The sequence below is a fragment of the Anabrus simplex genome, chromosome 3 (genome assembly GCF_040414725.1).
Source record: "Anabrus simplex isolate iqAnaSimp1 chromosome 3, ASM4041472v1, whole genome shotgun sequence".
NCBI lineage: Eukaryota > Metazoa > Arthropoda > Insecta > Orthoptera > Tettigoniidae > Anabrus > Anabrus simplex.
In genome coordinates this window covers 505,797,565-505,815,800 of record NC_090267.1, presented here as the reverse complement: position 1 = coordinate 505,815,800, position 18,236 = coordinate 505,797,565, and the positions used below count along the sequence as shown (strand labels likewise).

The 18,236-nt window shown below is 38.0% G+C and overlaps 1 protein-coding gene across 1 annotated transcript in view; it reads left to right on the top strand.

The window, feature by feature from the left end:
• LOC136866885 (death domain-associated protein 6) overlaps positions 1-18,236 on the top strand; it is a 282,179-nt gene that overhangs the window by 163,807 nt on the left and 100,136 nt on the right. The window contains exon 6 of the mRNA XM_067143978.2: positions 14,594-14,743. Within this exon, the coding sequence (XP_067000079.1) occupies positions 14,594-14,743 (150 nt within the window). The remainder of the gene's footprint in view (positions 1-14,593; positions 14,744-18,236) is intronic.

Sequence of the window (18,236 nt, the reverse complement as noted above, 5' to 3'; positions counted from 1 at the left end):
AGAATGGTTTCGGAACGTTACTGGACTACTGAAAGGAAGAGTACTGTCACCATTTTTATTCATAATGTTTATGGACAAAATTGTGAAGGAGACAAAGGAAAAACACAGGGACAGGAGCTGAAACTAGTGCTGTTTGCAGATGACGTCATTTGGAGTAAACGGTGAGGAAGTGCAGGGCAACTCAGCAGGATGAGTGAGAGACTTCTCATTGCAGACCTAAGAGTCACCAAACCTATTATTAAAATAAACAAGAAGAAAAAAACCACGAATTAAAGACTGAAAATTGAAAGATCTGGAAGTCAAGCAGCAGTTTCAAGAGGAAATCAGAGCTAGAATACCAATAACAGACACAAAGAAAGATAATGAAGAATGGAATGATTTTAAGGCAACTCTGGTTGGTAGTGCGGATAAAGTATGTGGAAGAACAAGCAGAAGAGTTAGAGATAAAAGAACATCTTGGTGGAATGATGAGTGAAAGAAGCCATCATGAAAAGGAATAAAGCCAAAAAAGCTCTTGATGTGGCTAAGTCTGACAGAAGAATCAACAGAGACCGACTAGACAGCAATAAATTGGAAGAGATGGCAAAAGAATAGAGATACAGGAAGTAGGAAGTCAAGAGAATAGTACAGGAAGAAAAAGAGAAAAGTTGAGAAGAATTTACAACTAAAGGGAATATGAAAATGATATATGGAATGGTAAAAAGTAAAAGATCAGATAAAGAAGCAATTACAGCTCTGGAGATGGCAGATGGGCATATAGTTCGCAATATGAAAGATATCAGGGATACAATGGGATAGTATTTTGAAAAGCTCGTAAATGGTCCTAAGGAGATCTCTGTTGAGGATGTAGGACAGAAAACAGCAGAGGAAGATATCCGAATTACATGGACAGAAGTAGAGCAAGCTCTTCATAAGATGAGAAGTGGTAAGTCAGCAGGAGCTGATGAAGTTATAGCTGACATGATTAACACTATGAGCCCGGACGTTTCAAGATGGTTTCCCTACCCTGTGCCGGCATAATTTAGACTCTCAGAAAAAAAAAATCACAGTTCTGTCAGTTTTCGCATTATAACTTAACAAATTTATATATTACGTATTGTACAAAGAGTGGGCTTTCCCACGAAATCAAATAAAAAATGCTTACCTTCAGCATTGGAAAGAAACTTAGGCTAGAGATCGGGCCAGCTAGGAAGACATCCGGTGAGGGGAAGTGTGCAAGTGAGAAAGCAGAGCCCTGGGAGCGAGAACGCTGACTTCCCCTCCTCGCTCAGTGTTGTGGCGACGTACAGTTGTCCCGAAATATTTGTTATAACTGACATGTAACATTTCGCAAATTTTCAGTTAGTGGAATTACCTTCTACCTGTAAAGTACAGACATACCTAGCCGAAATGAATTTATTTAGAAGTGTAACAGGTGATAGATAGATTTAAGGAGTTAGAACATAATTTAACTTCTTATTATAGTAGCTGTCAATATCGTTTCCGTGTATCAATTTGCGTAGTCCTTATTTTAAGTTATAATTTGATGTAAAATTAACTTTACGACGCTGTAGATGTACAGTGTAGAATATGGATTGCTATAACACCAGGCTTCATAACCTGACCCGTCATGTAAAATAACTTGATAATATTAATAATAATAATAATAATAATAATAATAATAATAATAAGATAATATGCATCAAGGATGAAACACACTACAAGGAAATTGAAAAACTCTCAGATACGATGCGAAGGAGGTTAATATTTTACGGTCATTCATGTCATCGTGGTAGTCACCACTCTTGCTGCCAGACTTCTAGATTAGTAGACAGTTCTCGATGAAACCCATTTCCCTGCCAGCATGTACAACTATATGTCTTTTTTTCCTTTTGACATGAGCGCTGATATACCGGATATTGAATTATCAGACCAGTCTTTGCTGGATACTGGGACGTATGCATAGTGGTTTCATCCGTGTACACTATAAGCCTATCCTCCGCCGATACTGGGCTTTTTCTTCAACAAATATTTTGTAATTTATGTCATGTTTTTCCATTAGGATGCGCTTGTTAGTGTAAGTTATTTTCCAATGACATCCTAATGATCGAAGGATTTGCTTGACGCTAGTATTGGATCGTTTGAACTTTAAGTCTTTATCTAACATTGCATGAATTTTTGAAACTGTAGATAAACATTTTTCATCCAAATAAAAATTGTTAACAATACGACGTAAGGCACCTTGTCAAAGTCGTCCAGTCCAGCAATAATATTTGTGCGCATTCTGTTTTTGTTTGGTGTTTCAAACAGACCACCCATAGGTTTTCCTAATTCTATCGCTTTCTGTTTTTCGCTCTTAATTCGTGCCGCAGAACTTTCTGACACTCCAACAGCTGCTGCTACTCTATCCTGCATTTTCTTACAATCTATCACGAACTTTTCTTCCATTGCCCCCCTTTCCATAAAGTTCAAGATTGCTGCACGAGTCTGACTCTTTAGCACCTTACGATGCAGGCTACTTTTAACGCCTTCCATACTGTCACAGATAGGTCTAACGTACATCGCCACTAACCACAATTACTACACAAAGAGAAATTAGAAAGCAGCGCGGGACAGCTGAGTGTAAACTTATGCACTTAACTGTCCTTGCAGCAGGAGCTCTGTTAGGAGGGGATGCGCTACGCGCGATAATGCAAAGTACGCATGCACTCCCAGACATCTTCCTAGCTGACCCGATCTCTACAATATTGGTCCATTCTGATATCCTTGTTCACGCACTTGAATTTCTAATTCACTAGAAAAGTTCGATAGTTTTTAGTCACTGAATTATTATTATTATTATTATTATTATTATTATTATTATTATTATTATTATTATTATTTATTTATTTTCCTTAAATTGTACGTGTACAATTTAGGGGTGGTAGATGGAGAAAGGGCAAGCCCCACATACACTGAAGTGCCTCCATCTCCACATCTGTACATAAACTCTACTGAATATTTACATATAAACTTATGTAGACAATTTTAAATTTACATATTTACACTACAAACACTGTACCCTTAAGAATAATAATAATCTTGATTCATCCTGAAAATATTAGAGTAAGAACACCTAGACATTTATACTCTCACTCAGACTCCTGTATACACACTCATTCACAACCACTCCCACACGCGCACGCATACACATTCGCCCATCCTTCTTGCAATTCTAATTTATACAAGTTATATACATCGCATATGGGCTTCTATTTACATATACATTTTCTTTACTTCGTGGAGGAAGTGAGGAAGAGGAAGCAGCTTTACCTCTGATGGTATAAGGTTCCAGGTACGAGCAGCCCTTGCATAAAACCCATTTAAATATGAGGTTGTTCTAGCGAAGGGAGGGACAAGAGTAACTCCTTGGCCTCTTTTAACAGAGCGGTAATTGAGCTGCAGGCGGTGGAAAGGGGAGAGGTGTGTGTTACCTGTCAGGGATTTCCTAAGGAAGGCTACATCTATTTGTGTACATAACGAGTTCACTGGTGGCAATGACCTGGCTGTGTTTAAGGGGATGTGTTTGTTAATTAAACATTCTGCTCGTCACTGGATACCCTCTAGTTTCCTCATATTTTCCGTTGTCGTTGGATGCCAGGAAGGAAGGCCATATAATAGTATGGGCCGCGCTAGGGAAATATAAGCCGTTCGTAGGGCTTTACTTCTTACTTATAATGTCCAATAACGGACCATTTATATTGGTATTTACTTCTTCCTCCCGATAGACTTCTACGGACGAAACCTAGCGCTCTGTATGCCTTACACCTCACTTCCTCCACGTGTTTATTCCATTTCAGATTGTCCGTAATGTGAATACCAAGCAGTCTGATGGAGTTAGAAGTCGGCAGTTGGATTCCACATAGAGTAGGTTGGTTCTGGAGTGGTTGCTTAGCTCTGCTTAGTCTTATATATTTACACTTCTTAATATTTATATACATTCTATTTACCTCACACCACAGAGCTATACTATCCAGATCCGATTAGAATTTTACAATATCATCACTGTTTTTCATGGCTATGTAAATGACTGTGTCATCGGCATACTGCGCCATGGTTGAATTTACACAATCCGGAAGTCATGTACAGGAGGGGCCCTATCACACTGCCCTGAATTACTCCAGAAGTAATTGTGGTTTGGTCTGATTTGGCTCCTCCGTACACAACACATTGCGTTCGACCCACCAGAAATGACCTCAACCATGACACCAGTTTACCCTGAATGCCATAGTTGCTAAGTTTTAACAGAAGTCTTTGATGTGACACCTGGTCAAAAGCTTTGCTCCAGTCCAGAGTCACACAGTCTATTTGTGAGACATCGGTCTGCTCCAAAGAGAACTGCCAGTCATCAATGACTTTTGTTAAAAGTGTTGTGCAGGATTTTTCCAGAATGAAGCCATGCTGGTTTGAGTTCAACAGGTTTCTCTCCTTGAGAAAATCCAACATACATTTAGCAACTAGTCGTTCCATACATTTACAGACCCCTGATGTTATAGAAACTGGGCGGTAAACATCTACGTTTTCCTTATCTCCATCTTTGAAAACTGGCACTACTTTGGGTTCTTTCCACTCCACAGGTACAGACCCGGTATTAATGGAATAGTTGAAGAGAGAGCAAAGAGAGGACGCCAAGGCGACTGCACAATTTTTGAGAATTCTTGCTGGCACTTGGTCCGGCCCGGTCGCGGCATGAGGTCTTGTTTTCAGAAGGCTCTCCTTTACTTCATTCGTTGAGAAATACAGGTTGGTAAGAGGGAAGAGAGGGGTAGATGTTGTCCTTGAATATAGCATGTTCTCTTCCTCAGTAGGGACAGAGAAGTTACTTTTAAATTTCCTGTTGAAGGTGTCTGCAATTTCTTGTGGTGTGGAGACTGCCGTACCGTTATGTTTAAATACAGGTGGAGCTCTGTTGCAACCTTTACGTCTGAGAAAAGCCCAGAATTCCTTGGAGTTGGTGTTGAGACTGTGGATGTAAGAATCGTAGGAATCTCTGATAGATTGTTTAGCCTTGTTCCTAGCCAGCCTGTATTTCTCCCACTCATAATCGGTTGGATTTCTTTTCCATTTCTGGTACAGGTGGTCCCTTCTTCGAATTTCTCGCACTGTCTCCTTGGTAATCCATGGAGATTTCCGTCTGCTGGTTATATTTACTGTTGTGTGGTTTCTGCTACGCATTGAAAGAAAATTTTCTTCCAGTCATTCCATATCTTGTTTATGTCAGTACTGCCAGTGAAATCTGAGGTGAGGATGGGGAGGCGGTTGGATAGTAAAGTGGATAGATCGTTCCAGTTTGTTCGGGAAAAATTATAAACTGTTCTGGTATGGAGTTTGGGGGATGGTTTTATATGGGTCAGTGTTGCGAGAATTGCCTGATGGTCACAGAATCCAGGAATAGTATTAAGAGATTGGACGGACTGTGGTATGTTACTTAGGAAAAGATCAAGGGTTGAGCGTGTTGTTTGCGTAATACACGTGGCTTCAAACATTAATTGATGAAGGAGTAAATCATAGAAAGCGGAAAGGAATTTATTGGCGAGGGGGTTATTTGGAACAGGTGCAGGATTTCTGGACCACGTAATTTCTAGGTTGAAATCACCGACAATATAAATGGCATCGTAATTTTGTTGTACATGTTGCACATGCTCGAGAGAGAGGATTAGTTCATCGTTCATTTCCGGCGACGACTTAGGGGCGCGATAAATTGATCCAATAAGGAATTTGTGTTTGTTGCAGAATTACACATTGTTATTCCCAATACTTAGCTTTGGTATGGTAACACTCAAAACATTCTCCTATGCAAAGACCTACGTCACATGACAATATATGGTTGTCATTTTCTTCACAGCACGACCGGTGTTATGTTTGGACATGTCATAACAAACCTTGCACATGCGCTGCGCGTGTCCTTTCTTCTTCGCGCCTACTGCAGGTATTCTGTCTGGAAAATGATCTCTACCTACTAGCCTTCCCGCAGTTGATGCTCGTGATTCTTCAGTAATTTCGGCCCCAACACTATTCACCAAATCATCCGCTAAATGTTCACAAAATTTCAAAAGGGAAAGTTTTTGTGAAGAAGCCTTACGGTACAGTATATAGCCATTCACTATGGCAAGATCAAACAGATGGAAGAAAAATTTTTTCCACCACTTGGTCTATTTCCTTGTGAATGCATAATATGCCAACAATTCGTCAGACTTATCAACACCAATATTGAATTTGTTATAGTCTACTACTGCTGATGGTTTGGATTTCTCGTGGCTCCCTCTTGCTGCAGGTACTTCAATCATGTCATCATGTGCAGTGCTCAGCATATACACGTCTCGAACATCTCGCCACTTTATTGCTAGAAGGTGTTCTTTCTGCAATGACATTTTTTCACCCTTTTCCAGTTTTTTCGCGAACTCTGATTTTGGCATTCCTTTCCAGTCTGACACTCCCACAGATGGTCATAATTATACAGTATAAATTGACTACTTGAGAGATGATTGCAGACTGTTGCCTCACTACACTTTCATTCTAAATCTGTGATGTCATATAATCTATCATTAGAACACACACACATAAATTTGAGCTTATCTAACCGGAGCGCGTGAGGAGTACGTATGTCAGCAATTACGTAAGATCTAACTGAGCGCACGTGGCTACGAAACATCGTCCCTAAGTTGCACCACCAATCACAATATTGATCGACAACACCACCTAACAATAGTAAAGGAAATCGACAACACGTCAAAGCAAAAACTAATTCGATAACGTGAATAGCTTTCAAGTGGCTGAATTTCAAAGATCGTGGTAGTAGTATTACTAACAGTGGCACTCAGGCACACGCCATGTAGTAGTAATATTACTACCGAGGGGCGCAAAGTGTAAAAGATGCTCTCCCACCAGGAATACATTGGCTGTATAGAGTTGTCAGAACAGTATGGAAGGATAACGAAATACCTGAAGATTGGACAAAAGGGATGATAGTTCCTACCTTTAAGAAAGGGAGTCAAAGGAAAAGTAAAAATTACAGAGGCATTATCCTCCTATCACATGGCCTTAAAATTATGGAGAAGATCATTGAAGCCAGAGTAAGGGATATACTAGAGCCTATCTTAGAAGAGGAACAACATGGCTTTAGGGCTGGAAGAAGCACAACAGATCTTATATTTGCTTTGAGGTTGTTGGCAGAGAAACACTGGGAAAGAGGAAAAGACCTAATTATTGTGTTCATGGACCTTGAAAACGCATATGATAATGTTCCTACATCAACTATTTGGAAAAGTCTTAGAAAACTTGGTGTACCAGAGTACCTTATTAGTAAGATCCAAAAGCTATATACTAATTGCAAAAGCTGTGTCAGTATTGGAGATGGTCACTCTGAATGGTTCAATATAACCAAAGGAGTACAACAGGGAAGTGCCTATCACCTCTTCCATTCATAGCAGTTATGGATACCATTTTAAAGGAACTGAAAGAAAAAGGTAATAAAGATCTTCAGGATCTGGTGTTTGCAGATGATGTGGCAATATGGGATGAAACAGAGGAGGGAATGCAAAATAATCTGAATGCATGGTGTAAGAATTTTGATGATTATGGAATGAAATTGAACCTATCAAAAACAGTAGCATTGAAAATCAGCAGACATAATATGGAACATACATACATACATTATCATTATAGCCTTTCAGCGTTCAGTCTGCAAGCCTCTGAGAATTTACTAAACGTCGCCACAATCCTCGATTTGCAACTAGTGTTGTGGCCTCATTTAGTTCTATACCTCTTATCTTTAAATCATTAGAAACAGAGTCTAACCATCGTCGTCTTGGTCTCCCTCTACTTCTCTTACCCTCCATAACAGAGTCCATTATTCTCCTAGGTAACCTATCCTCCTCCATTCGCCTCACATGACCCCACCACCGAAGCCGGTTTATGCGTACAGCTTCATCCATCGAGTTAATTCCTAAATTAGCCTTTATCTCCTCATTCCGAGTTCCCTCCTGCTATTGTTCCCACCTGTTTGTACCAGCAATCATTCTTGCTACTTTCATGTCTGTTACTTCTAACTTATGAATAAGATATCCTGAGTCCACCCAGCTTTCGCTCCCATAAAGCAAAGTTGGTCTGAAAACAGACCGATGTAAAGATAGTTTTGTCTGGGAGCTGACTTCCTTCTTACAGAATACTGCTGATCGCAACTGCGAGCTCACTGCATTAGCTTTACTACACCTTGATTCAATCTCACTTACTATATTACCATCCTGGGAAAACACACAACCTAAATACTTGAAATTATCGACCTGTTCTAGCTTTGTATCACCAATCTGACATTCAATTCTGTTGGATTTCTTACCTACTGACATCAATTTAGTCTTCGAGAGGCTAATTTTCATACCATACTCATTGCACCTATTTTCAAGTTCCAAGATGTTAGACTGCAGGCTTTCGGCACAGTCTGCCATTAAGACCAAGTCGTCAGCATAGGCCAGGCTGCTTACTACATTTCCACCTAACTGAATCCCTCCCTGCCATTTTATACCTTTCAGCATATGATCCATGTAAACTACAAACAGCAAAGGTGAAAGATTACAGCCTTGTCTAACTCCTGTAAGTACCCTGAACCAAGAACTCATTCTACCATCAATTCTCACTGAAGCCCAATTGTCAACATAAATGCCTTTGATTGATTTTAATAATCTACCTTTAATTCCATAGTCCCCCAGTATAGCGAACATCTTTTCCTTCGGTACCCTGTCATATGCTTTCTCTAGATCTACGAAACATAAACACAACTGCCTATTCCTCTCGTAGCATTTTTCAATTACCTGGCGCATACTGAAAATCTGATCCTGACAGCCTCTCTGTGGTCTGAAACCACACTGGTTTTCATCCAACTTCCTCTCAACGACAAATCGCACCCTCCCTTCCAAGATGCCTGTGAATACTTTGCCTGGTATACTAATCAATGAGATACCTCGATAGTTGTTGCAATCCTTCCTGTTCCCTTGCTTATAGATAGGTGCAATTACTGCTTTTGTCCAATCTGAAGGTACCTTACCAACACTCAACGCTAATTTGACTACTCTATGAAGCCATTTCATCCCTGCCTTCCCACTATACTTCACCATTTCAGGTCTAATTTCATCTATTCCTGCTGCCTTATGACAATGGAGTTTATTTACTATCATTTCCACTTCCTCAAGCATAATTTCACCAACATCATTTTCCTCCTCCCCATGAGCTTGACTGTTTGCAACACCACCATGAAATGCAACATAAAAATACAGCACCACCCAGTTGAAGTAATTCACCAATTCAGATATTTAAGAAGCATAATAGCTAATAATAATAGAGCTGATATAAAAATAACAGAGAAACCAAAGGCTCTAACTTTTACAGTATCGTTAGACACCTACTATGGGATGATAAGGTCCTACAAAGAACAAAATGCCGTACAAGTCATATTTCATTTCCATCCTTATATTTCATTTCCATCCTTACATATTCTCTGGAAACCTGCACACTAACATCAAAGGATTGTAGTAGGATTCAAGCCTGCAGAATCAAATTTCTTAGAATTGCCCTGTAAAAGACACGACTTGATCATGTGAAAAATGATTAGATCCAATCTAACCTAGGTCTAAATGAATCGATGGAGGAAAGATTTAGGTCATCTAGCCTTAAGTGGTTTGGGCATGTTAAACAAATGAGTAGAACAAGGTTACCATGTTCTTATTTAGAAAAGAGAATAACAGGCAGAAGACCACTGGAAGACCAAGAAGATGACGTGGAGAGAAGAGGATGGAATCGGGAATGTCATGGACAACAAAATCTTTTTGAATAGGCAACTTTGAAAGACGCTCCTTTTCAAACAATCTACCCTGCTCACTGGAAGGGCAAACCGATGATGATGATGATGATGATGATGATGATGATGATGATGATGATGACTCAGAATTAAATTTTCACTAGCGGCTTCATTGTTCAGTAGAGACGAAAGAAATATTTTAAATTATTTAAAAAACTAGGTAAAATGCTGTTACAATAAAATAAGTCTGAAGTGGGCTGAACAGCAAAAAAATTTTTGCAGATGACCGTGAATTTAAGATGAGAATAAGACCGGTGCACAGATTTTTCATTACGCACCAAAATATTCTAATAATTTTCTTTTAGCAGCATTGTCCGAACTAATACGTCCCGAAAATATCATCAAGCACCGTAGAAATCACAATACATTTTAAGTTAATGGACCACAAGCACCTTTCATGGTTCGAACATATCTTGAAGTTTATTATTATTATTATTCTTTCCAATGAGGCCTGCTAAGGACCATGTGCCAATTTCAGTTCAGTTCTTCATACTTTGTTGTTTTCTCTTTCGTTCCTTCCAATATTCTTTCATCCTTTCACTATGCTGTTTCTGTCCTCGGACCACTTTGCACCAGGTTTCTTGTTCGATCTTCCTTGGAATCCTTCCATACTTGCTACCTTCTTTTTAAAAATCTCTCTGTCTATAGATTCTTCTTCTTATATTATTTCTTTCTAAATCTTTCTTTACTTCTTGAATCCAGCTAGTTGTTGCTTTTTTGTCCCCAGGGCACTTGAATATGCTTTTTGTTAATCTGGAATCATCCATTCTGTTAATATGTCCAAAAAATTGCAATCGCCGTTTTCTTATGGTTTCTGTTACGTTCCTGTATATTTCATCATTGGATTTTAATTTCCATACTTCTGTTGTTTTTACAGGGCCTAAGATTTTTCTCATGATTCTCCTTTCTAGTACCTCAAGTTTATCTAATCTCTAGTTTAGTACCGGGCATTCACTTGCATGTAGGCATTCCGGTTTCACCACTGTAGTGTAGTGCCTTATTTTAAGATTTTTATATAGACACTTTTTGTTATAAAAATTCTTTGTGATGCCATATGCTCTTTCCATCTTGTGTACCCTTTTTTCTACTGCAGATTTATCTAAACCATTTTCTTGAATTATTTCTCCCAGATATTTGAATTTCATTACTCTTTCCACTGGACCAATATCTGTTGCCAGAAATTTTGGAGCATTCTTGACATTTGTAATAAATTTTGTTTTTTCTACAGAGGTTCTCAAACTTGTCTGGTTGGCTATTTCTTTCAAGAGATGGATTTGTGTTGTTGCACTTGCTAGGTTTTCTGACAATATAGCAAAATCGTCTGCAAATGCTAGGCAATTTATTTCAGTGCCTTTGTTTCTTCTCCCCAAAGTGACTGGCAAAATGTGTTCTTTAAGCTTTACATTCCAAATTCTTACAATTTTCTCTAGAACACAGTTGAATAGAAGTGGTGACAAACCGTCACCTTGCCGTACCCCTGTATTTATCTTAATAGGTTTTGATATATCACCCATAAATTTCAACTTTGAAATTATCAGTAAGTGTTTCACGTATTAGGTTTGCCAATTTAGTTTTTACTCCAAATTCACATCTTGTTTTATCTATGGTTTCTCTATGAACCGAGTCAAAGGCCTTTTTAAAAAATAGAAGTTAATTGTTGTTATTAATTTGAAATGAAATTCAATATTTTGGAAGGAGGTAGAATAACTCAGTATACTCGTAGGATTTAATTTCACCAACATGCTTGCAACAGGAACAGTATCTTAATTATGGAAGTAGTTGAAATGTCAGACATTAAACAGTATAATTTCAGACATATTGCAGTTGGACACGTTGACAATGCAGCGGTCAGACAGCAATTCTGAATACAAACTTACCAGAGTAGATGACCAGATTAAATTTAAAATGCTTGCCTAGAGCGCACCAAATTCATAATTTATGAAGAAGCACCAGATAAAATGTTGAAGGAGATTGCACATGAGAACACTGCAGGCAACTACATGAACACAAATTACACACCACCCTGTTTTAAAGAAATATTAACACCACACAAAAAAATTACTCAAGCTCGAAGCCCTTATTCACTCCATTTTATGGTAGTCTGAAGACATCCTTCCCAACCATAAAGGCTAGGAGGGAGAAACACATCAGCCCATCCACCGTGCAAGACAGATACCAGACGAAAACAAGTTTGCAAGTTAGCCCGCTCGAGAGCGCTGCAGTACAGTTGAAGTCTAGGAACGGTAACCAATCACAACAAATCTGTAAATAGGAATACCTTAAAATGTAGTGACAAGATAATAGTTCACTGAATTTATAAATGGCATCCGGTAGCTGGTTAATGGTCAGTAATGCGTTGTTAACTTGTTCCTTTTAAATTTTGGAGGGGAATATCACTTATGGCTACAACGAGAATAATAACTGTCCTCGTACAATTGTGCTGCTATAGCTTGTGAGGGACATCCTAGACTTTGTCTCGCTAACTCTTAAAATACTGGATATGACATTGTTTTACAGCCAGCTGCCCTTCCTACTGCCAACTTGCCACCCTTGACAGCTACCTCTAACCTAGAGAACAAATGCTACCTGATGGATTTTTTAAGTGTCATTTCATCTGTTGACATCCAACCATAGCCATTGACTCCTTTAAGGTGTCAGGTTAAGTTTCTGCTACCCACCACTTGGCGGTCTTCAGTCCCTGGGTGTACAGTCTTCTCCATCCCATAGCAGAAAAATCCTGGCCAGACATAATGATCCACTATACACAACAAATACTAATTTTTCAGACCAAAATCCATCAATTACTTCTGTACTTCAGAGCAACTTTTCCAGACACTAATGACCCTACATAAAAAATAGTTTATTAGAGTAACTACCAACCCCATTACAACCAGGGATGCAGTGGTGCCGGACCACACCAGATCTGAGTTTGAAACCAGTCTGGAAAGGCAGAATGCAGACTGAAACCTATTCCCCTTTAAATTGACTTAAGTTTTCTTTGTTTTATAATATTTTAATGTTTTAAATCTTCCACAGTATTTCAAAAGCCAGCAGTGAAGAACTTCCAAATCAAATCACAACTGAAAACTGTATTTGTGCTTACACTCCTTCATCAATCTCTAGAATTTGTGATATTAAATATTACTTCAAATTTCTAAATGTGGCAGAACTTTTACTTTTTAAATTAAAAGAAAAAATTACTAGCCTTTTTCAGTAGTTTCATTTCCGTGTAGTTTCTTTTTTCTTTCTTTCTTTCTTTCTTTCTTTCTTTCTTTCTTTCTTTCTTTCTTTCTTTCTTTTATTCCTGGATCATGCTTCAGTCAGTTTATGCTTTGCAGGTTATAAACTTAATTTTCCTTGTCCGTATTGAAGATCTACTTGTGATACAATTCCTTTAGTTTTGCCAATTGCCACCTTTTCAATACAATAAAAATATATTACAAACTTACATATTTATTATGGTGTTTACCTGGTACATGTTTCGCTCCTTTTCGTGAGCATCATCAGCCAAACTATCATTAATCTAAGATTGTGTAAGGTCATAAAACAATTCTTTTGGTTCAAGATTACTCCTATAAAACTAATTGACAATCTTATAACATTTTAAAAATCACACAACAATAATTATGTCTTAAGTAAACACTTTTTGTCTAAAATCTTCTTCAGTCCAAACATTTTATCGCCGAAACTCATCCGGTGAACATCTTTTAAAATTGTTTAAAAATAAGAATAATATAAAAAACTTTGAAATTTGGCTAGTTGTGTTGATTCCCGTTGCTTAACCTGTATAATTGTCATTAAAACTTCATAACAGTATTGAATATTTTCTGCAGTTGATAATTGTCATTATGGTCGATAGACTTGTTCTTGTTGCTGGAGTAACATTTATAAAATGTATTGGTATTAATTTATATTGTCAGTGGAGTAAAATTGTTCGTGAACAGACTTGTTGATGAAACACTTTTTGATGTGATATTGGATTTAAAATGTTCTCGAACGTTCCATAATGGCTCGTTGGTGTATTTTCCTTTCTGCTGCGAAATTGTTTGATGTTACTCCTAGCCTCTTGAGAACTACTTGTTATCCTGTTTGCATTTCTTGTGTTGTATGAGTGAGTGTGGAGTGTGGTGAAGATGAGAGATGGATGATTTTATGAAATTGTGAAGAAGGCTTTCTGCCTTACTTCATCCTAGTTGTTCTGGACTGGAAGTAGGCATTTCCTCCATACCTTGCAAACATTATGATTTTCCCGCCAATACTTGGGTAGCTGATTGCAGTGGTTTCCCACTGGGTGATGCGGTCACCACATGCCTACGCCTAAATCTTAGTTGTTGTTTGAGCCATCAGTCCTTAATGTGGTTTGATGCAGCTCTTCATGCCACCCTATCCTGTGCTAACCTTTTCATTTCTTCGTAACTACTACATCCTACATCTCTTCTAATCTGCCAGTCATATTCATACCTTGCTCTACCCCTACCGTTCTTACCGCCTACACTTCCCTCAAAAACCAACTGCATAAGTCCTGGGTGTCTTCGTTAATTACTTAATAAATGTTTACTTTCTGCACAAAAAGAAAAGACCTTGATCTTTTTTTGTAGTTTGCAAAATTTCCATTACATTCTTTTAGTTTCTATGGGGGAATATTGTAAAAAACATAAGAAAATGACCTTACCAACTGTGGTTAGAGGTGATGGTTTTTACTTATATTTTATTTATGTTGAACAGGCACACAGTTTCCTGCTGTTAACAGAGCCATTGAGAAGTATGTGAACAAGAAGGGCGAATTTCCTGATTTCTTGGACATATTGAAACTTCTCAAGGCATCATACGAAGCTGAAAAAATCACAGTTACCCCTGAACAGCTCCGTATTCAAGGTAAGTTGTGTTAGTTCATTTGTGCATTTAAAGAAACATTATGATTAGTGTGGGTGGGGGGTGCAGACGAAAATATACCCACAGTATTCCCTGCCTGTCGTAAGAGGCGACTAAAAAAGGGCAACCTAGGGATGATTAAGGACCATGAGACTACTTGTAATTAGTACCTTCATGCGAGGAACACCATCGGACCCTTTACGTGTGAGTAGTACCACTATGTCAGGTACACAATAGGTTTGTGATTAGTAGCAACAGAGGTTGAATCAGTATGGGTTTTACAGTACCCGTGATTAGTACCACTATATGAATGATACCGTGGGTCTGCATTGCTTGTAATTAGTACCAAATACAGTAGAGGCAATACACGACACTTACGGATTTCGCCTTGCTAAAATGGGAGACAATTCGACAGTGGCGCTCCTAGTGACTTGACCTGAACAAATCGCTCTAAATTCAAATATCAATGGAAATGTATATACGGAAATGGATAAATAAATTACGTCTAGAAAGAAAGTGGTATTGAGATATTAACTTCGAAGTTGCTAAAGCAATTCTGGATAAATGAATGAAGAATTATTTAAAAGGTTATTATTCAAAGACTGAAATTAGACATATAAACAAGGTGTGAAATGGACTGCTGTGAAATGGCTTGATTTTTCATTTATGCATTACTTTTTTAGCTTTAGCATACCTGCCTGAAATCTTACGGTTGGATTTGTCTTTTTTCCTCATTTAAAAACATTGTATCATCACATTAAGACATTTGTCAATAAAAATATCGGCACATTCCTTACACATATGATGCAATGAATTAACATTTAATAGCTGCACAATTTTCCTCTTAACATGAAGCCTACTAACAGAAAGAAAATCTAAAATCCCGGCTTTAATCTGAGAAGAGGGATAAAAGAAAGAAAAGTTTGAAAATGTTGTCGATAGTGATGCTTTGAGGAATATTTACGTACAATTAGAGTAAAAATGTAACATACCCTTGGCTGTATAGTCGAGGATTTTTAAAGTCGCTGACCTGGAAATGATCTGAACAGATCTTATAATTCTTATACAAGCGTAACGTCCCTTCTTTCTTATACACTTTATCCAAATCGCTTCTGTGACATTTCAAAACCCACAGATCACACCTACAACAACACATTGGTATTGAAGGTTAACTGCTGCACTATACAATAAAATATGCGTATTATATTTTAAGCCCGTTAAAACATGGGTCGAGCAGGTCAGAAGGTTATGAAGTACTATATAAATCTCTGTCACTGGAAGAATATATATGCAAACACAATATTACTTACATGTTCTTGTCACGAGGGAACCTGAAGAACGACCACGCATTTTTCTCTACTTCGTAATTACTGCAGCCAAACACAGCACATACCTTTCCCCTCATGTTGAGAGGAGATATCAAGGAATGACACACGTTACTATTTAATTATGTCAACTCACTGAAAACGCATAAATAACACCAAAAACTTCACACAAAAATACACGTGCTCTTATGAGAGTATCAGTACCGTTCAGGTCTATCCGCTGGAGTGAGCTCCAATAGCTGACCCTCGATATCTCGCTCAGTGTCGCGTATTGTCTCTACTGTATTTGTTAGTACCCACAATGTGTGGAACACTGTAAGTCTGCGTTACTTATGATTAGTATCACTACATGAGAAATACCATGGTTCTTACTTTCCTAGCGATAAGTACCATTATGAGGGGCCGTTCATCTGGATCTTGGACCCTTTTAGACAAGAAGCATCATCGATTCAGGATTGTATTTTGGAAGCAGCCTCTTAGTCAGTATATACTATTGTTTTGGGATAGTTTCTGGAAAGGTGGGGCATTTACAGTCTTGCTTTAGTTATCCACTCAAGTCAATACATAAAATATTTATTGTCTCTAAAGGGACATTACAATACAAACGTTAATTGGTACATGTTTCATTCCCTGTATCGAGCATCTTCAGCCATCTTTTATATGACTTTCTCAAGGTTGAGTCATACATAAAACCTTATTTATAATAATTTTGTTCATTGAAAATGTTTTGCACAATAAATTTTCATCACTACTTAAAAAGTAAACAAGTAAAATTGACAATTAAATTGTATCATTAATGGACTACACGTTAATTACGTTATATTGATAAAATGTCATCACTACATAAAAAGTAAACAAAAAAATTCTTTTTGACAATTGTATTATTAATGGACTAGATGTTAATGACATAATATTGATGTCCAAATCATATTAAATATGCCAATTAAATTGAACGATTTGGCTAATTCTCGTTTGTTTCTTGATTCTTCAAATTCTGTTAGTGTATTTATCGGAGTTTCAAATGAAATTAGTGAAAGTTAAAGGATTAAACTTACAATATTTTTTTCCGTTGTGAGAACTACATCATTATTAAGGGGTGGACCATTTGAAGTTTATACTCTGTTGTGTGCATTATACTTGTAGTCTTCATAATCTTCAACTGATTTAAGTCGGCCTATATTTACTGGTCAGATTGTTGATTGGCGTAGTTTAAAGGGACACCAATAATTGTTACATAGAATTGTTGTATACTGCAACGCTATGGATGATTGTGTCCCTTTGTTTCACGCTTTTTTGTTTAGCTGTGTTGATACTGCTACACGGCTGAAAGCAACGGGAAACTACAGCCGTAACAAACTCCCGACGACATGCAGCTTTCTCTGTGTGAATGATTTACTGATGATGGCTTCCTCCCGGGTAAAATATTCCGGAGATAAACTAGTCCCCCCTTTGTATCTCCGGGTGGGGACTACACGAGAAGGGGCGATCATCAGAAAGATGGATACTGACATTCTGCGAGTCAGAGTGTGGAATGTTAGAAGTTTGAATCGTTCTGGTAGGTTAGAGAATCTGAAAAGGGAGATGGATAGACTAAAGTTAGATGTAGTTGGTGTAAGTGAAGTACGTCGGCAGGAAGAACAGGATTTTTGGTCATTCGACTACCGAATTATCAACACAAAATCAAACAGGGGAAATGCAGGAGTTGGTTTAATAATGAATAAGAAAATAGTTCAGCGGGTAAGCTACTACGACCAGCATAGTGAAAGAATTATTGTCGTCAAGATAGACACCAAACCAATGCCCACCACAATAGTGCAGGTCTATATGCCTACTAGTTCAGCGGATGATGAGAAAATCGAAAGAATATCTGAAGAGATAGAAGATTTAATACAATATGTAAAAGGTGATGAGAATCTAATAGTGATGGGAGACTGGAATCCAGTGGTAGGCCTAGGAAGAGAAGGTAATACAGTAGGAGAATTCGGTTGGGACAAAGGAACGAAAAAGGAAGTCGGCTGGTTGAATTCTGCACTGATCATAATTTAGTCATTGCCAATACTTGGTTCAAACACCACAAACGACGGCTGTATACATGGACGAGACCTGGAGACACTGGAAGGTATCAAATAGACTTCATTATGATTAGGCAGAGATTCAGAAACCAGGTGTTG